We start from the raw sequence: 18258 nt of genomic DNA, 5'->3' as shown, positions 1-18258 counted from the left end.
GATGCCCATGATAATAAAATACTTTATTAGAAGAGACTACTTGCAATTAAGCATGTTTTTACTTTTCAACAGTCTTTTCACACTGTGTTTGACCCTAGATCTTCTTAAAGCAGTATTTCTGATTCAATACAAGTCACGCATTTGACTGTATCAAATGCATTTGTGGCACAATGTTGATTAACATCTTTTCTTTTCTTTAAAAAAGCAAAAATCAAGGTTGCATTGAGAATGCCTCAGTTGAAGTAAATGGGACCAATTTTTGGAGAATTTACAAGCAGAAATGTGAAGCTAAAAAACATATTTTTAAAGCATTTACATTTATGCTATAAAGGATCTATTATTTGAGCTGTCCTCATACGTTTATGGTCATGTTAGGATTTTAGGCATTATTACCTTTAAACAGAAAAAGCTAGTAAGTGATTTTTTTCCCATCATGTTAACATATTTTTGTCAATGCTTTCGAGTATTTTAATGTTTGCGGATTGGCACAATTTGCTTCCATTGTAAGTATCTCAATGTAACCCAGAAGTCAAAATTAATATTTGAGGAAAACAACATTATGCCACAGAACAAATGTTGTGATTGAGCTTAATTTATATTGCTTTCTGAATACTCTTTTAACCTTTTGATTAACCTCAAATTGCAGAGCCAATAACATTTTTAGCAACAGACAGCCAATCATAAACAGCATTAGAGTTTACCTCATTAAATATTCATGAAACTTCCACACATTGTGTTGATGGCGAATGCATTTGATGTTACTCAAACAACAGAGCATGTCACTTACAACGTCAAGGTCATGGGTTTGATTCCTGCTAAATGCATGAACTGAGAAAACGTATTATATGATGGAAGTTGCTTCTGTAGGTCAATTTATATGAAAACATTTCCTCAGATCAACAAGCAAGCTGTGTGCTTGTACTTAAGTGCTACTAACCTGATAAATATGCAAATATGAATGTTAAAACATTGTAGAGACAAATATAATTAAAATCTACACCTGGAAGTGTCATGCTGACTCCAGCTGTTTCAGTTATCTGTTGACCCAATGAATGCAACAAATACATCGCCTCACTAAAGTAGAGCTAATTTTCTCCTCGTTCCACAGCATTTGCCTGTCTATTAATGTTCTCCGCAATCACATTGCGCTAACATTAGCGTAATGTATGGTTTTACCTGGGAAAGCTGAGGTTGCCGATTTCCATTGTAATGGCGGGCATTCTTCGGTTAATGCAGATATGATGGAGCCTGCAGCCGATGCTTTGACACATTAGAAGGCAGCTGGTTGTACATAGAGAGATTTGTGGAACTAAGAAGGTTGTTTTTCCTCTTGTGCTGGCATATTTGAAATCCCCATTCACATTTGCCTTGTTGGTATGGTGTAACTGAACTCAGGTCATAATGGCATTTTCCACTGGTCCTTGAAAAAAGGAAATATGATCGATTTGAAGTGCTTATGAAAACTGGTGAGTCAGACCCATTTGTCTTTTAGGTGCCCAATTTACAGCAGAGCTATGGCAGCAAAGCTAAAGGGAATGCATTTCCAGAGATAGTAAAGATTATCTGCTATGGCTGGCGAAGCATTAGCCTCAGCTTTAACTCTGTCAGAAGTGGGAGGTTTCACCTGCATGTGTTTGCTGCATGTCTCGTCTCACTTTCAGGGAAATAAATTATGCAGGTGCAGGAAGACAGGTGGACTGATGAAATTAGTCCCAACCCAATTCACAATGCACAGGACGTCTCAAAGCACACGCTAATAAGCAGTAATCGTGCTGTAAGCAAGACATATGCTATTTACCTTGCGCTTCCTTTATATATTACTTCACAGAATCTAAATCACTTAATTCCTTTGTAAAATGAATTATTTATGAAGTTGGGAATCAAGAACCATTTCTTATTCAAAACCGTTTGTTTTAAAACAAATTTCTGGAACCGAATGAACTTCACAAGTTTTGTTAAGCTTTCTTATTCAGATTTGTCATTTAATCACTCAATCGATTAACCATAAAAATAAAAACAAAACAATCCAGGATTTATGAATACTTCTATGGTTAAAGCTTTGCTCATGAATGTTAATTAAGTCACACTAAAGTTGCTTCCTAAAATTAAAATGCAATCAATCAAGACTTTACCACTTGATTCACGTTGCGATATCTTGACTCTTGTCAAGTATATATTTTTTTCAAAACTGTTCAAATGAAACCATAGACCAGCAAACTGAATTTTAATTTTGTAGTATTGTTATTTTTATGTCTTGTTTTGAGGTAGCATATAATTTATATTCTAACTCAAAGCCCATTTTAAAGAACTTTTTTAAAATATTAACTATACATGAAAAATGTATGTTAAAACGTTTACAAAATATTCACTTTTTGTTTAAAAATCTAATAATATTTAATAGATAAAAAAGTATAGTTAAAGGGATAGTTAACCCAAAAATCATCATTTACCCTCACCCTCATGTTGTTCCAAACCTGTATGAGTTTCTTTCTTTTGTTGAACATAAAAGAAAATATTTTAAAGAATGCTGGTAATCAAAAAGTTGTTCCCCTTCAGGAACTCGAGCTGCGTCGAGATTCGCTTTAGGAACGCCCCTGCATGACCGCGTTCTGAAGCACGTGTAAAATCAGTCCAATGGAGCAGCGAGACGTCACGAGCGGGGTGACGTGAGCGCCAGGAAGTATAAAAGCGCATCCGGCAGAGCGCAAGTTATTTCCCCGAGGGGGAATCCGCTTCGCATGATCAAGGTCACGCGGCGATGCTTACGTGCCTTGGACATGTGGAAGAAACGTTGGTTCCTAGTTCAAGGCCCAATGTTAGAGGCTCCTTGTCGTCGTGTAACGCTAACGACAGATGCCTTTCTTAGGGGCTGGGGGGCGGTCATGAGTGGCCGCTCTGCCCAGGGTCTGTGGGAAGATGGCACATTAACTGCCTGGAGATGCAGGCCGTGTTTCAAGCTCTGACACACTTCCTTCCAGACCTAAGGGGACATCATGTGCTTGTCCGCACAGACAACACATCGGTGGTCTCCTACATCAATCGGCAGGGGGGTCTGCATTCGCGCCCCTTGTACAAGCTGGTTCGAGCACTGGACGCTTAGGCACACAGAGCTGCCCGTGGCGTAAGGCAGATCAGCTGTTTGTTTGCTTTGGTCCGCCAAAGAAAGGATCTCCGGCGACCAAGCAGACTATGAGTAGGTGGGTGGTCGAGGCCATCTCACTAGCCTACGATTCCTTTGGCCTCCCGTCATCTATGGGGGTCAGAGCGCACTCGACCAGGAGTAACATTGGACTGATTTTACACGTGCTTCAGAACACGGTCACGCAGGGGCGTTCCCAAAGCGAACCTCGACGCAGCGTCTCGTTCCCTCGGGGAACCATGGTTACATACGTAACCTAGAGACGTTGGTCCCCATTGACTTTCATAGTATTTATTTCCTTACTATGTACATGAATGGGGACCAACCACTTTGGTTCTTCAAAATTCTTCAAAATATCTTCTTTTGTGTTCAACATAAGAAATAAACTTATACAGGCTTGCAACAACATGAGGATGATATTTTAAATTTGAGTGAACTATTCCTTTAAAATAATGAACCTAATCTATCCATAGATAATATATCCATCCATCCATCCATCTCTGGTAAAGATCTAATACTTCAATCCAGTCCCCATCAGGCTGGTCTGCTGGACACTGGAGATAAGAAAGTATATGCACTGAGTATGGGAACATAGGGGAAAAGCTGGAAACAGGATAATGGCAAAAGAGAGCACAAATCAACAGAGAACATGTTATCTGCTTTAGTGCAGATAACAGGCATAGAAATGTAATTTCTTGTTATGAATCTTAAGTTATTGCCAAACAATGTCTCGCAAAGACACTAATTCCAGGGTATGTTCTAAAGCTGTGCTTTGGCAATGGATTCTGATGTCACATGTTTTCATACACATATCAAAGCTTTATGGAATAATCGCTGTCAACGAAACCAGATTTTTCTGTCAGTGACACAGACTGCTGTTATCTTACTATGAATGTCATGAGTTCTGTTCCAAAACCTGCTGCCTTCTTCATACTGCCTACATAGTCATCCTAGCAAACAAAACCTCACAAGTGATGCCTTGAGTATATTAGATATAAATAGCATTCCTCACACACAGGACACTTGTTTCATTATTTATTTATAAAAAAAAGTATTGTATTGTTTTATATTTAATGTGAGCTTAAATATAAGAATATATAATAGCATTTAAAATATTTAAGAATATTTATCTACAATTCTATCCACTATATTGGACAGGATTGGATAGATGCATGCATTCTGAGATTGCCTTCTCTGATGGATAGATGTGATGCTTGTTTTTGGAAAAGTCTTTGTGCCATAAAATGCTTTTCTGGAGGCCACTCACTAGGTTTTGAAACACAGTGATGGTGTGTTGACTTCTAGTTAAAGAGGTGGACAAAGTACAGTCCAGCTGCTCATACAGAATTCCCCCTCCTCTTGCTTTTGCCCACCCCTTTCCCACTCCCCTTCCCTCCTAAGATCTCTGATTGCGGGCAATCTGAAGGATTGCTGTCCTGCCGTAGTATGGCACGGCAGCGATCGATTTATCAAAGTGTCATGCCGAGGCGCTGCAGCCCCGTAGCAGCAAAACAACAGCGGAGGCAAAACAAACATTGGTTGACTCTAGAGGTGGTCTCTGCAGTCGTGCTAAACAAGGTCAAAGCTCTCTCTCCTTTTTTACTTCACTCCACCAATATTTTGGGAAAACACTAAACAGATGCAAAGAGCCCTAGTATAAGACCAAGATTCTGGGATCTCAGAAAGAGTTTAAATGTGTGCCTCTGTCAGAAATAACTGTAAACACACATGACGTTGTGACTGTGTGAGACTCTTTTGTAAAAAATCAATAAAGCGTTATGGATGAAATACTACTGTATGGAGCTTTTTAGAGATTTATGCAGCACTGTATTAATGCAGGTCAACTCAATTCACTTGTTACTTTCATAATGCATTTGTAAATCTAAGCTTAAGGCAAAGAAAATAACTGCTGCTGTGAATGTGGGGGTTACCCTTCATTAAGAGGTTACATAATGCATTTCCTTCTTCCTTTCAGCTCGATACATTCAAATGGACACTTGAACTTTATTCAAATCACTTAAAATGTGAGAAACCTGGAGATGGATTCATGAAGAGCTTCTTAAGGAAAAAATAAGACCTATGATCAATTTTATGAACTTTGTAAGAATGTCCCTTAACAAAATCTGTTTTTTTTTTCTAAAAATTATCAAATATTCCCTTATTTGGGAATCTGAAATTAAGTAGAATTTGATCTTTAAATAGTTAAATTAAGAACATATGTGTAGGCCTATATGTTTGAAAATTATAACTTCAATGTGTTAAATTCTCAATCATATATATGGTTTAGAATTGAAAACATTGAAGTTATAAACTGTGTTTTTAAATCATTAAATAGTCTATAATAGTGCTGTCAAACAGTTTTTGTTTACATAATATATGTGTGTGTACTGTGTATATTCATTATGTATATATAAATACACACACATGCACGTATATGTTTAAGAAAAATATATTATATTTGTATATTAAATACATTTATATATAATATAAATTATATAAATATAAATATATACATGCAAATATTTTCAAAATATATACTGTATGTGTATATTTATGTATACATAATAAATATACACAGTACACACACATATATTATACACAAAAACTTTTATTTTGGATGCGATTAATTGTGATTAATCGTTTGACAGCACTAGTCTATAGGCCTATGTATCTGGAAGTGTGGGGGGAAAAGTTATAATGTGGTCAATTATACTTCCACCTTCATTAGATCAAGCATAGCCAATGCCTTTGTTCTGGACTTGAGACACTGTGTGTTATGAATGCAGAACACATTGCTGATTGCTCACAATTCTACCCCATCCTTCATCCAACACTCTTCTCTTACTTCCAGCCAGGCCAGTATTTGCATTTGTGAGCAGAAGAGTCAACTAATGTGTTGTTTATGTACCTTAATAAATGATGAAACTGTCTTTTTACATTAGAATATTACATCCAACATTTATGGACAAGCACATTTTAGCCTACCGGACAAAATATTTTTACAGTAGGCTACATAAATTTTCTTTCATTTTGAATAATCACTCAAATTATTAGATTATTAGACTGCACAGATTATTAGGATAGACAAGTGACTCTCTTTATGAGGGAGTCACTGAATTTAGTTCTTTCTGAACCACTGATTCATTCTGCAAATGAATCATGTGTCGTTGTGAGTGAGCAAGTGAATCTCTCAACCGATTCGTCTAAAAATGATTAATTTAGCCACGGAACAAATGAATGCTTTTTTGAAACATTCATTCTAGCGATTCGCTCAAAAACGCCAATTCACAAATCGAGTGAGTCATTGAATCATTCATTCAAACGTTTTGTTAATTCACAAACGAAACACCTGCCATGTGTTTGTTGGAGACTCCACGCCCACGGTGAGTTAGCTTGGAACTATTTTGGAGCAGAACAGAAGCAAAGTAACTTTAAATATTGTGTCTGAGATGTAGTTATTAATATCAAATTGTAGTTTATTGAACTGTTGGTTAGCAATCGTGCTGTTGAGAGTTAGCAGTCTCTGTGTTGACACCCGTGGATAAAATTAGCCTCTTACTCTGTGTTGTGAGTCTACATTGTGTTTGTGACGTGACCCATTTTACATAAAACATTAAATAATCTATCGACTTTTGTTCCGTGATAAGTGTTTGTAATGAAGAAAGCATGAACCTATATTGATCAGGATGTTCTGTGCTAATCCGAGTAACGTTACTCGGTCTTCACAATAGATGCAGGGATAAAATGCTGTTTTGTGTTGACAGCTATAATAAGTTACTGTCTCATTTTAAACTCCCATTCATGTTAGCTTTAGTTCATTTAAGACGAATAACTTGAATGTAGAATGTCCACATTTTGTTCTTGTTTCTTGTTGGACAGAGAGTCTTATTTTAGGTTGAATGAATCTCTTCATTTTTTGCCAGCATTCCTCTCAGTGGTCTGAAATGACCTGGGTTTCATTCTTAATATTGTAGTGCTTCACAGAGAAGACTTGCGGCCGTAAAACCCCACAGAGCCATAAAGGCGTCTGTATCCAGAGGTCAAGTGTTTTTCACAATGGTTCATGCTGGGCCAACCTCACATGAACATTCCCCTGGGATAGAGTGCAAAAATGATGGATTGTTTCCTGCCATTGCACATTCCAGCTTTCAGAAATAAGTTCACATTTCCAAGTTTTATGCTAATCTGGTATGGTTAGAATATGAGACAAGCAAACAGGCTTGAAATGAATCTTAAAGAGCCACACACATCTTAGCTCTCAAATGAATCCCAGCTCTCGGTGCTTAGCATCTTATTTTGTGACACTTTCTAGCCTAAATAATTTGTGTCAAGAAGGCATTTATCACAGACACCATGCCTTTTAAACACAGAGAGAGAGACGTCCTCCAAATCCTAAGAAGTCTGTTCCATTATCATTTGAAAAACTGCACTGAATATGGCCATTGGCCAAAGGCGGATTATCTGAATAGCACTCAACTTTTATCCAGCTGTTAGAGAAATTTTTATAAAAAAAAAAAAAAGCACCTTAGGTTTTTCCTTTCTCAGATACATTTTCACTTAATAATTAAAATTCTATGCTAGTAGGCAAAACTTTCGCCTTAAGAAATCCAAATCCCAGTTGTGTTTAGGAGTTAGGAAACTTTCACAGGTTGTGCATACTGAATAATATATATATTTTTCTTGCATAATGACACTCCATCTTTGCATTACATGCTTTATATGACTTTATGACACATTGTGTTTGCGTTTGGTAAATGCTTTGAATATTTGTGCATATGGGACATGCTGTTTGAGCTTGGTTTTTCATTAAGTGTAATCTCGGCATAATCTCCACTCAAATGTGTTAGACAAACTTGTGCTGTATAGACATGCTGGGTTCTCATTTGTTTGCTGGTGTGTTGGGATTGTTTTTATGGAATGTGGGCTTTAGTGATAACGGATGTCCTCTAATTAGGCATTTCTAATGCTGTTTTAATCACCTAACCCCACATAAATTCCAATGCATTTAAGAATCAAATAAATGGATAAAAATGTAGGATTATGTATCCATTTGCATTGTTTTGGTTTCTGGTTTTGTATGCATGTTTATTTCCTTTGCAAGTAAGTTTGTCTAATAATTCATGCTTTATTTTTTATGTTTATTTAGTTTTAATTTTATTTTTAAATTCATAAAAATATATTTATACAAATTAGCTTCACAGAGGGAGGGCTCGGTAGTAATTTAGCAGATAATGAAATTAGCCACAGGCAGCAATTTTTTCTTTTTTTGTCAGTGCAAACAAGTTTGTTTAATTCTTGCCTGAAATTTGTATTTTTTCTTATTCATTCAATTTAATTGCATGCAGTTGTTGTTTCAAACTTACATTTAACTTACTTTAGCAGTTTTATATTAAGATCGGAATTTAAAATGTGTTGCAAAATTGTACTCGGAACTTTTCTTTTGAACATTGATTTAAGACTCACATTAAAAAGATGAACTGCAGGGAGTATTTGGGCCATGTTGTCAGGTCCTGTGTGACTATAGCAGATATGTAAGTTTCCCGGAGTGGGTAGCATAAAAAAAAAAAAGAGCAAAAATCTGAAAACATTAATGATTATTAAAGCAAGAAGGGACTATTAATTAAAAGTGGGGTTGCGGACCTGTCCAGAACTAGTAATTTAGGCCAGGCTTTTCACTGATGGATGGAACCACACACAGTTATTAAAATTTCAGATTGAGTGCAATATTTTATAAGAGGTCGTTGACAAGTATGCAAAAGAGAAATGCAATTAATGCTGAGGAATGCAGTCTGAGCTGCAGGCGATATGGAGTTATTAAAATTAGTTAAATTAATAACCATGGGTGGTATCATTCCTTCTTTTTCCTGTTGCCTTTGCGGAGTTGCCGTGGAAACATCTTTTTGACCACTGATAAAGCTGTGGCAATAGCAAGGGCAGCTGACAGTATTCATGTGCTGGACCATATGTTAATTTAATTGCCTCTTGAAATTGAATATTACTGGTCTATATCTTTGCATGAGTAAAAATAGATAAATATTACAGTCGTTTTAGCTTGTCTTATTTATATGCACCTTGAGTACACACTTACATAATTACATGGACATTACAAGGATTTTAATGTGGAAGCATTTTATTGTACTTACAAATGATTTAATGCCCTGTCAGATGAAACAACACATTAATGAATGTAAATTAATCCTTTAAAGGCACAGACCGAACTGGCAAATGAACATATTCATCACGTCAGAAGGTTGTAAATCATAAAGCATTGTTTGCAAATGTTCTACACCTACGTACTGATAAGGAATAAATAAATTAAATTAACATTTTGGTTCCAAGATCTTTTAGATCGATAATAGCGTTTAGATTTTGCCTGGATTTCTTATTTGAATGCATTTAAATGTTTTTCCATCCACTTTGTTTAATACTTTCTTCTCTTTTTCTCCTTTTTACAGCTCAAAACTGCAGTCACACACTACACAGTCCAAATGGGACAATAGAAAGCCCCGGATACCCGTATGGATATCCCAACTACGCCAACTGCACATGGGTGATTGTGGCACAGGAACACAACCGGATACAGTTGGTATTTCAAGGCTTTGCCTTAGAGGAGGACTTTGACATCCTTTCAGTCTACGACGGGCAACCCAGTCCAACAAACTTACGGACACGGTAAATACAGAACGTTTTTATCATATTGTGTGTGTAAAAGCCAGAACCAATCTCTTGGAATTGCTAGCCGACATTACTTTGCTAACAGTTTGAACTGTGTGAACTCTGTGCGTGAACTTTGGATTTACTTAAGTGTCCCAAAACTTGTTTAAAGCACACTGAGAGGAATGAAAATTTCATTTTAGGTCTGTATTTAATGTTTTGAACATTGAAGTCCACAAATTGATTTAGCTCTTTTGATTTTATCGCTGTCTTGAGTCTGAATTTCTCCCTTGTATACTCTGAAAATAAGAAGAAAATAAAAGGATTTAGGCTCAAGGGATTGAGCGGAGCAGATATCCTCAGGGGGAGTGTCCTTGGGGCCTTGGCCTGTTTTCCATTCGAAAGCTAGCATTTTGAAAAGCTTGCCTACATTCATAGATCACTTCTCAGATAGCATTTTACCCAATGAAATGAGTTCTATAGAAAACATTGCGGAACTCAGTAAATTTGATGCTTTTTCCCACCCTTTTTATGTCACCTTTCTTGATTTATTAATATCTGTGTGGGAAACAAAGTGCACAAGGACACTTTCAAGACACTTTTTTTTTAAATGTATGCTTAAAGATTCAAGGACAGCTTCATGCACAGCCCCAGGTTTCCATGGTGTTCTATGAATGTTAACCTTGTTCGGCATGGGCGGTTTACCCTGCCAGTGTATTATTAGTGTCAGCTGAAGTCAACGTCTTGAAGAAATCAAACGGATATTCAGACTATTCCAATAGGATGTTGTTTTATGATACAGATTATATGTAAGAAAGTCAGTGTTGCTGTGCTAGTCATAACGTCACACAAAAAGTCAGTGAAGTGCTTCTAAAAATCTGTTTTGCATTGGAATGTTTTAGTGTTAGTGAAAATTATTATAAAGTGATACACTTCCATTCAAAAGTAATAATTTTTTTCAGCATTAAGTTGATCAGAAGTCACAAAGACATTAACAAATTTAAATGAGGTTTCTATTACAAATAATTGTGGTTCTAAACTTTCTATTCATCAAATAATCCTGAAAATAATCAAATAATAAACTGCAAATGTTTTCAAAATAATGGATCTTGCACACCAAATCAGCAGTGGTGTATAAAGTACCTGAAAGCCATACTCAAGTAAAAGTACAGATATCTTACCAGAAAATTACTTTGGTAGAAGTTGAAGTCACCGTTTATAATATTACTTGAGTAAAAGTCTTAAAGTATGTGATTGATCTTTGTTTGGAACTATTTTCGTTGGCAAAATTGAGAAAAAACAAGCAATATTATGTCTAAAATGTAAGTCCCTTATTGCTAACTTTACTGAACTTGTATAAAATGATTATTAAATGTGTTATCATGCTGATATCTGCAGAAAAATGGTACTCCTTGTGTGATATAGATTAAGTTAGCTATATTTAATTATATAAATATAAAAAGCAAACAGAATCATTTTTGCCGTCTACAAATTAGAATGCCGTGAATTTTGAGTTTTAATAGACTAATAAATCACATGAATGCACTCTGTGTGTGTGATTTGGTGATGTAGCAAATTAGCTCAAAAGGGAAATGTATATAAATAATTACAGTTAATGGTGTTGATGCAAAAACTACTAAAGATTCTTAGGACAATAATATGTTGCATAGGTATCAACATGTAATATACACTCTCTATTAGATCATCCGAAGATGAATTCATAGATACTAAACATGGCATAGGTAAGGTTACATGAACGACTGGTTCTATCATAAGCATGCATAAAACAGTATACAATACAAAAGACCATATACAAGAAGATAGTAATCATACACAATGACCTGGGGATATGCATGCTAGGAAGGTCATAGACAAATTTGTCTATGAATTAATGAAAGTCGTTTCCTATAGCAGTACGTGTCTGTTTTAGAGAGAATTGAGTAGGGGGGAAGATTCTCTCTACATACGTTTAGGTCGTAAAGTTGATCTGATCTGGCTGAATTATCCTGGTTGCCATGGTAACCAGGGGCCTGGTGTCGTTCACTGTTTTTTTCAGTTTTAATTTTTCTGGACTCCTTTTTAATGGTTAAATACAATTTTATTAATAAAAAAACATGACTAATTAATTAGAATCATGAAACTTAAACAATTTAACATCAATTTATTAAAAGTTTAACAAAAATTACATGTTTAGTGCCCTATGAAATGTTTTATTTTTTTCAACCTTATGTTTTATTGTTACCAAATTCTGTGTTTTAACATGTCTAATTATTTGAAAGCATAAAACAAGTTTTACAATAATATAAAAACAATAATTTATTCTTACAATAGCCTTATGCTTTTTTGCTCAGAAATTCTGTATGATTTTTTTCCTCAGAAATTCTGTGTTGTGTATTTAAATTTTTTAAGGCATAAAAGAGTCATTTCATTTTAATGAAAATTAAACAAATTTTATTTTTGGAAAATAAAGGGGATTTAATATTATAATTAAAACATTGAAGACATATTGTATGATTATTCCTTAAAAATAAGGTTTTAATAATTTTAGTAGTAGTAGCCTATTACGTACATTCTACTGAACAATAGTAATATATTTCTGCTGCAATGTCTTCAAGTTAAACCGAACTTTTAGGGCGGGCCGCCCCCCTAATATAATGGCAGGGGAAACACTGGCTTCAGGGAAATGTGTCAGAGTAAAAGTATACATTTTAATTAGGAAATGTAGTCGAGTAAAAGTAAAAGTTGGCTGAAATATAAAAACTCAAGTAAAGTACAGATACTCAAAAGAGCATGGCTTCAACAACATGTTTGCAAGTATAGCATGTAACATGTAAAACGGGAACATGAAAAGAATATTCTTAAAGCAACTCATGTAAACACCTTAATCTTCTTATTTGGCATTATGTTTGTAACATTGGTTTCGATTTGAAAATTGAAAACCGACATTTGCAGTTGAGCTTTGAAGGAACCAAGCTAACCATTTAACAGTAACATAATGTTACATAGATAATGCTTTTTACTACTGTGAAGACAGCAGACATGGACATTAAGGTTAAAGAGGTTTATTGTGCTGTATAGCTGGATTAATTTCTTGGCCTGAGATCATTCAACATCACTTGCATAGTCTGCTGCAAATGAAACATACCATTCCTCCCAAGTGCTAACTGAGTTAATGGCATGTTTTTATTCCCTCTGTCTTAGGCGAGATCCCATTGGCTGACCCTGCCATTCCATTATCTTTTTCTTTGTTCGCTGTGAAATAGGTCCTGTGAGTCATTGCCCCATATTACCATCACTCTAATATCTTCGATCTCTGGTTTGATAGGGTTTACCCACATACATTTATGATTTAACTCATCCAGAAATCTTCACTCTTATCAAACAGAATACCATATTATCCCTCCTAATTTCTGTTGAATCGGTTCTCAGCTAAAATGTTATCACTCTTGAGATTATTTGATTTGAGAGCTGATTTAAATAAGTGCTGTTTTATCCACCCAATTATTAATTTGGATCTGAAGCTGTTTGCTTGTTGTGGGTGGATTTGAGTGTATTGTGTGAAGAATATGACTGTACAAAAGGCCCCTGAGTCAACATGTGATATTTGCCATGTAGTGTTTCCATTGTTCTACAAATCTTAGTCAGGACTGTTAGCTCATATTTGTTCTTCAACAGGTGTGTGCTATCATAAAACCCACAGTTTTACACTCTCCTACATAAAGAATGTATTTGTTTGTTTGTTTATTTATTTATTTATTGTGGTACTGTACCAGTATTGTTTTAGTAATATTATTGCTATTACATTATTTATAAATATTTTAAAATATTTTAAATTTTTAATTTATAGTATTTTTAATGTACATTTGTTTTCTTTTGTTTAATATGCAGTTAGGGCTGGGTATTGAGTTCGATACTTTTTAGGCACCGACCGAATTGCCTCGATACCATCGAGTATCGAAAAACGTCTTGGTATCGGTATCGATATCAAAAATTTTTGAACGATACCCAGCCCTATATGCAGTATGTATTTAGCTTTTTTCCAGTTTTAGTTATTGTAATTTTAGTACTTAAACATATTTCATTTGCCAAGACAATAATTCAAATTTTTGAATTTTCATTCATTCATTCCAGTTTCAATGAACAAAAGCAATATTTAGTAGTTAGCTAACAATATCAGCACTGAACTGTACTTGCATTTTTAACCCCAAAATGGGCAGGAATAACGTCTTAACACAAAAAAAACATTTAAGGGTAATGCAGTATCTGATATTAGATATTATCTCTGGAAATGCATTAACCAGTCAGCTGACATCCTTGACGTGTAGGCAAAGATTCAGCAACTGTCACCCTAATTGGTGCTGTGCAGCTGCTGCTGTTGTGGAGGCATCTGGGGGGCATTTTTTATTTATATTATACTGTCATGGGGGTGATAGGTATATAATGTATGGAGATGTTGTTTAGACATCGGATTGAGGACACACCAGTTTCCATGTTGGTGTTTCCTCCCAAGTTTTTGGCCTTTGTATAATTGGAGCTCCTACAACAGCGGTGATCTACTTTCCTGCAGAATTATTTCCAACACATCTGCTTGCAATTTTCAAATGAGCTGAAAGACCATTATTAACTGGTTCAGGTGTTTGTTAGAAGTGAAACTAAACTCTACAGGAAGCCAGATCTCCAGGAGCAGGATTGAGCTAAAACATTTACACTCCATATGAGACAGAAACTGAGCTTTGGCTTAGTCCCATCAGCTTACACAGGTTTTCCAAATCCAACTACAGCGATCTCCTGTGTGAAGCTCAAGGACTGCTGCTTTTAAAGGGATAGTTCACCCCAAAATGAAAATATTCTCATTATTTACTTCCCCTCATGTCATTTCAAACATCTTTCTTTCTTATGTGGAATATAAAAGAAGATATTTTGAGAAATGTCTCAGTGTTTTTTGACCAAGTGAATGGTAACCAAAATGGTTTGGTTAGAACATTCTTCAAAATACCTTCTTTTGTGTTGCACTGAAGCATTACTGAACATTAGCTAGTCATTATTTATACTGCTTAAACATTACTGACCCTGAAATATAATGAAATCGACTTGCTTATTACTTACTAACAGATGATTTAGGGTTATTTAATCATCATTTGATGAATTACTGCTTGATGAACTGTAATAATTTTTTTTATTAGAGTAGATGACTGATATTACAATTCTGTATTGTTTTATCAGAAGAAATTAAGATGAAATGTTAAAAACTAAATTCAGTCAATTTAGGCATCACATTACCTTTTGAAAAATGGTAGGGATGCACCGAATGTTCGGCAACCGAAATTATTCGGCCGAAAATAGCAAAAGAAACTCTTTCGGTGTTCGGCTGAATAAGCGAAAAGACAGAATAAATTTTACCGAACAATGATATGACGCGATCAAATAGCAACCAGCACAGAGTGAGAGGCGCGCACTCTTTATTATGCAGCACACACGTCAGCAGTGTGGAAGCATTTAAACTGTCGGAGAAAGACGCAAAAATCATTACAAGCTATTATAACATTCACACATAGTGTTCAAATTAGGATCTGTAATATTTTCTAATGTTTTAAAAGAAGTCTCTTCTCAGCAAGGCTGCTTTTAATTGTACAGTAAAAAATAAAAAAATAAATTCATGCCTGATTCAAGAAGGGGGTCTGATGGCCAAAATTTATTATTTTACTAACTTATTAATTTTAAGTTAAATTGTGCTTTGTTGGTATAGTGTCTGCTAGAATGTTAAAAATGTTCAGTGTTAAATATTTTTAAATTGTTGTTTTGTAATAGATTTTTTTTCTTTGAAAAGCAAGACAAAACAGTAAAAAGCACATTTTGGCTTTTTAATTTATGCAATGGTGAAAAAAAATGGGCAAAATACATGGGGAAAAAACTCGTGTTCGGTATTCGGTATTCGGCCTTCGGCCCAGTGTTTAATTTTGTTCGGTTTCGGTTTCGGCCAAGAATGTTCATTTTCGGTGCATCCCTAAAAAATGGATATTCTTTTTGATGTTAAATGTATTTAAATAGATTTACTAATATTTAATTAAATTAGTAGTGTTTTTAAAGTTAACTGAAATTAGTTTTATTTTAACGTAAATTTGTGATTGTTAAAGCTCATTCACATTAAGAACGATAACTATGAATCTATAACTGTAATGATTACTACAGAGCCGGCACCAGCGCAGCACTGATGAGGGGGGCGGCTGAGGTAACGAAAGGGGGCGATGACGTAGCACAAAGTAAAAAAAACAAAAAAAAAACAAACAAAAAAAAATTTTACATGTGGCCCATTCACGTTTTTGTCGGCCCGTAAACAAACCTGCCCGCTACTACTACAACTATTAGAATACTGGGTTTACACAGATAGTGTTTTGGTCGCGAGACAGGTCTGTGGAAGTTTTTTTTTTAAAGTGCAAGGTCTAGAGACGTGTTTTTAGAAGCTGAATTTCTTTGAACTTGAGCGCCGTTTTAGAATGATGTATTATGCGTGAGAAGCTGCTATAAAGACCTGAGACGAGAGCGCAGCATTCGAACACAAATTCAAAGACGTCATTTACAATGGAAAAGTACCGCAGTGAAATGAAAAATGCATTCTGAGTGAATGACCCTACGAAAATGTACTTAGCAAATACAGATGGCAGAGTATTGAAAAAAAACTAAATCGCATAGCCAACAAATTCGAAAATCTGACATCCAGGAAATAATGTCTTAGGCAGCAGTTTTACCACAGATACAGACAAGTGATACCACCACAGCCACCAGAAATACTGAATTGTGTCTGCTTTACAATGAAACACAAGCTTATTGCAACTGATTCCCTGACATAACACATTTAACAGATGCATCATTTTAAGTTAGAACAACTTGAACAGCAACAAACAATAACAATACAGCAAAATAATCAACTAACTATGATCATCTAGCCCTCTATTAGGGCTGTGCAAATAATCAAATGTGCATCTCGTCAGTAAAGCCGGTTCTGTGATTAGTAGTTAATCTCCATCACATGCTTTCAAATGGAGAGGCATTTACTACACAGAGCTGTAGTTCACTGACAAGCTATGCAATATCACATTCATTATCGCCGATGTATCACCTTCGATAATGAACACGATATTGCGTAGCTTGTCAGTGAACTAAGGCTAAATGCCGCTCCTTTTGAAAGCATATGATGGAGATTAACTACTAATCACAGAACCGGCTTTACTGACGAGATGCACATTCGATTATTTGCACAGCCCTACCCTCTATTAAACGTTAAAAAATTATTTCAACATACCTTTAGCTTACTCAGTAGTGATGCATTCTTAGGCGATGCCCCCTCACGCCCCCCGTGGCGCCGGTCCTGGATTACTATATTATATTAGTCCACAGAAACCGATGATAGCATTCTGTTTGTTGTTGTATTCTGTTTATGTCTCTTTATAAACCTATTTCTGTCAGTATTTTATCCATCATCTAGAAAATAAACATTCTAAAAAAAACATAATTCCTCTGTATCAGTATTGTTTTACAGTACATGTGGAGTGGACTTTCCTATTCTCACAGAATTAGAACGATTATTAAAACTTTATAGTTATAGTTATCTAATTACAGCTATCGTCCTTGGTGTGAACAGCTTTTTAGATGACAGCAAAGGTAGTTTAAAAGTAAAAATAAGCACTCAAAAGTGGCTCAACTGTTTTGTAAGGGCATATTTTCTGGGAAAAACTCAATATAGGCCTTTGGATTGTGACGGTGCTCTACGCTCAAGCTATTTGCCTAAGTGCCTTGAACAAGTGTCAAGTGAAAAGGAAAAAAAAAATCTCTCTATTCCCTGTATTGAAGAGTTTGTGCAGTGGGGGTGTATGGGACTTGCATAGTGCCAGGTGAGGAGTGGTGGCCACTTTGTTTAATTGCTCTTATTTATTTGTTTAACTCCAGGGCTGTGCTTCCTCTTAATATATGGGTGGCTCCTCAGCCAGCTTTTATGAAAGAGCAGGCCTCTGACCAATCCCATTAAATCAGACTCTGTCATCCTCCTCCTCTTGCACTGAGTCCGATCCAAAACCGGCAGCATTTGGTGCAGAGCATGTAAGCGATGAACTCTGCTTTGATATAATTTTTGTATCCATTCCATATAAAATAAAATATGTACCTTACGGAATTCTTTCGCACATTCACAGAATTTATTCTGAAAGCTCTAATTTGATGTTCTGTCTGAGATGCTGATCATCAATAATTGCTACTTGCCAGATTCAATTCCATATAAATCCTCAACTGCAGTGGGTCCAACAAAACAGTGTTTTTCAGTAATAACGTAGCTTTCAGTACAGTACCTGCCACTTAAATACTGAAAATTCAAACACATTTCATTAAAATATTCTGTTAAAAGCTTTACATTCTGTAACATTGTAAGTTGTTGTGCCCTTAATTGCATTTGAAGGAGCTGATTAGAGTAGTAT

At 35.5% G+C, this 18258-nt stretch overlaps 1 protein-coding gene across 2 annotated transcripts in view; it reads left to right on the top strand.

The window, feature by feature from the left end:
- LOC107726137 (CUB and sushi domain-containing protein 2-like) overlaps positions 1-18258 on the top strand; it is a 51724-nt gene that overhangs the window by 10337 nt on the left and 23129 nt on the right. The window contains exons 2-3 of one of the 2 annotated variants that reach the window (XM_016535648.1): positions 9595-9811; positions 12995-13055. In XM_016535648.1, coding sequence (XP_016391134.1) covers positions 9595-9811; positions 12995-13013 — 236 coding nt within the window. In that variant the 3' untranslated portion in view covers positions 13014-13055. Of the gene's footprint in view, positions 1-6474; positions 6523-9594; positions 9812-12994; positions 13056-18258 lie in introns of those variants that run through there. The other variant, XR_001638228.1, reaches the window with a different exon arrangement.

The sequence above is a fragment of the Sinocyclocheilus rhinocerous genome, unplaced genomic scaffold (assembly GCF_001515625.1).
Source record: "Sinocyclocheilus rhinocerous isolate Xijiao unplaced genomic scaffold, SAMN03320098_v1.1 scaffold396, whole genome shotgun sequence".
Classification (NCBI taxonomy): Eukaryota; Metazoa; Chordata; class Actinopteri; order Cypriniformes; family Cyprinidae; genus Sinocyclocheilus; species Sinocyclocheilus rhinocerous.
Note: the sequence above shows the minus strand (reverse complement) of the source record. Positions and strands in the feature narration are given on the sequence as shown.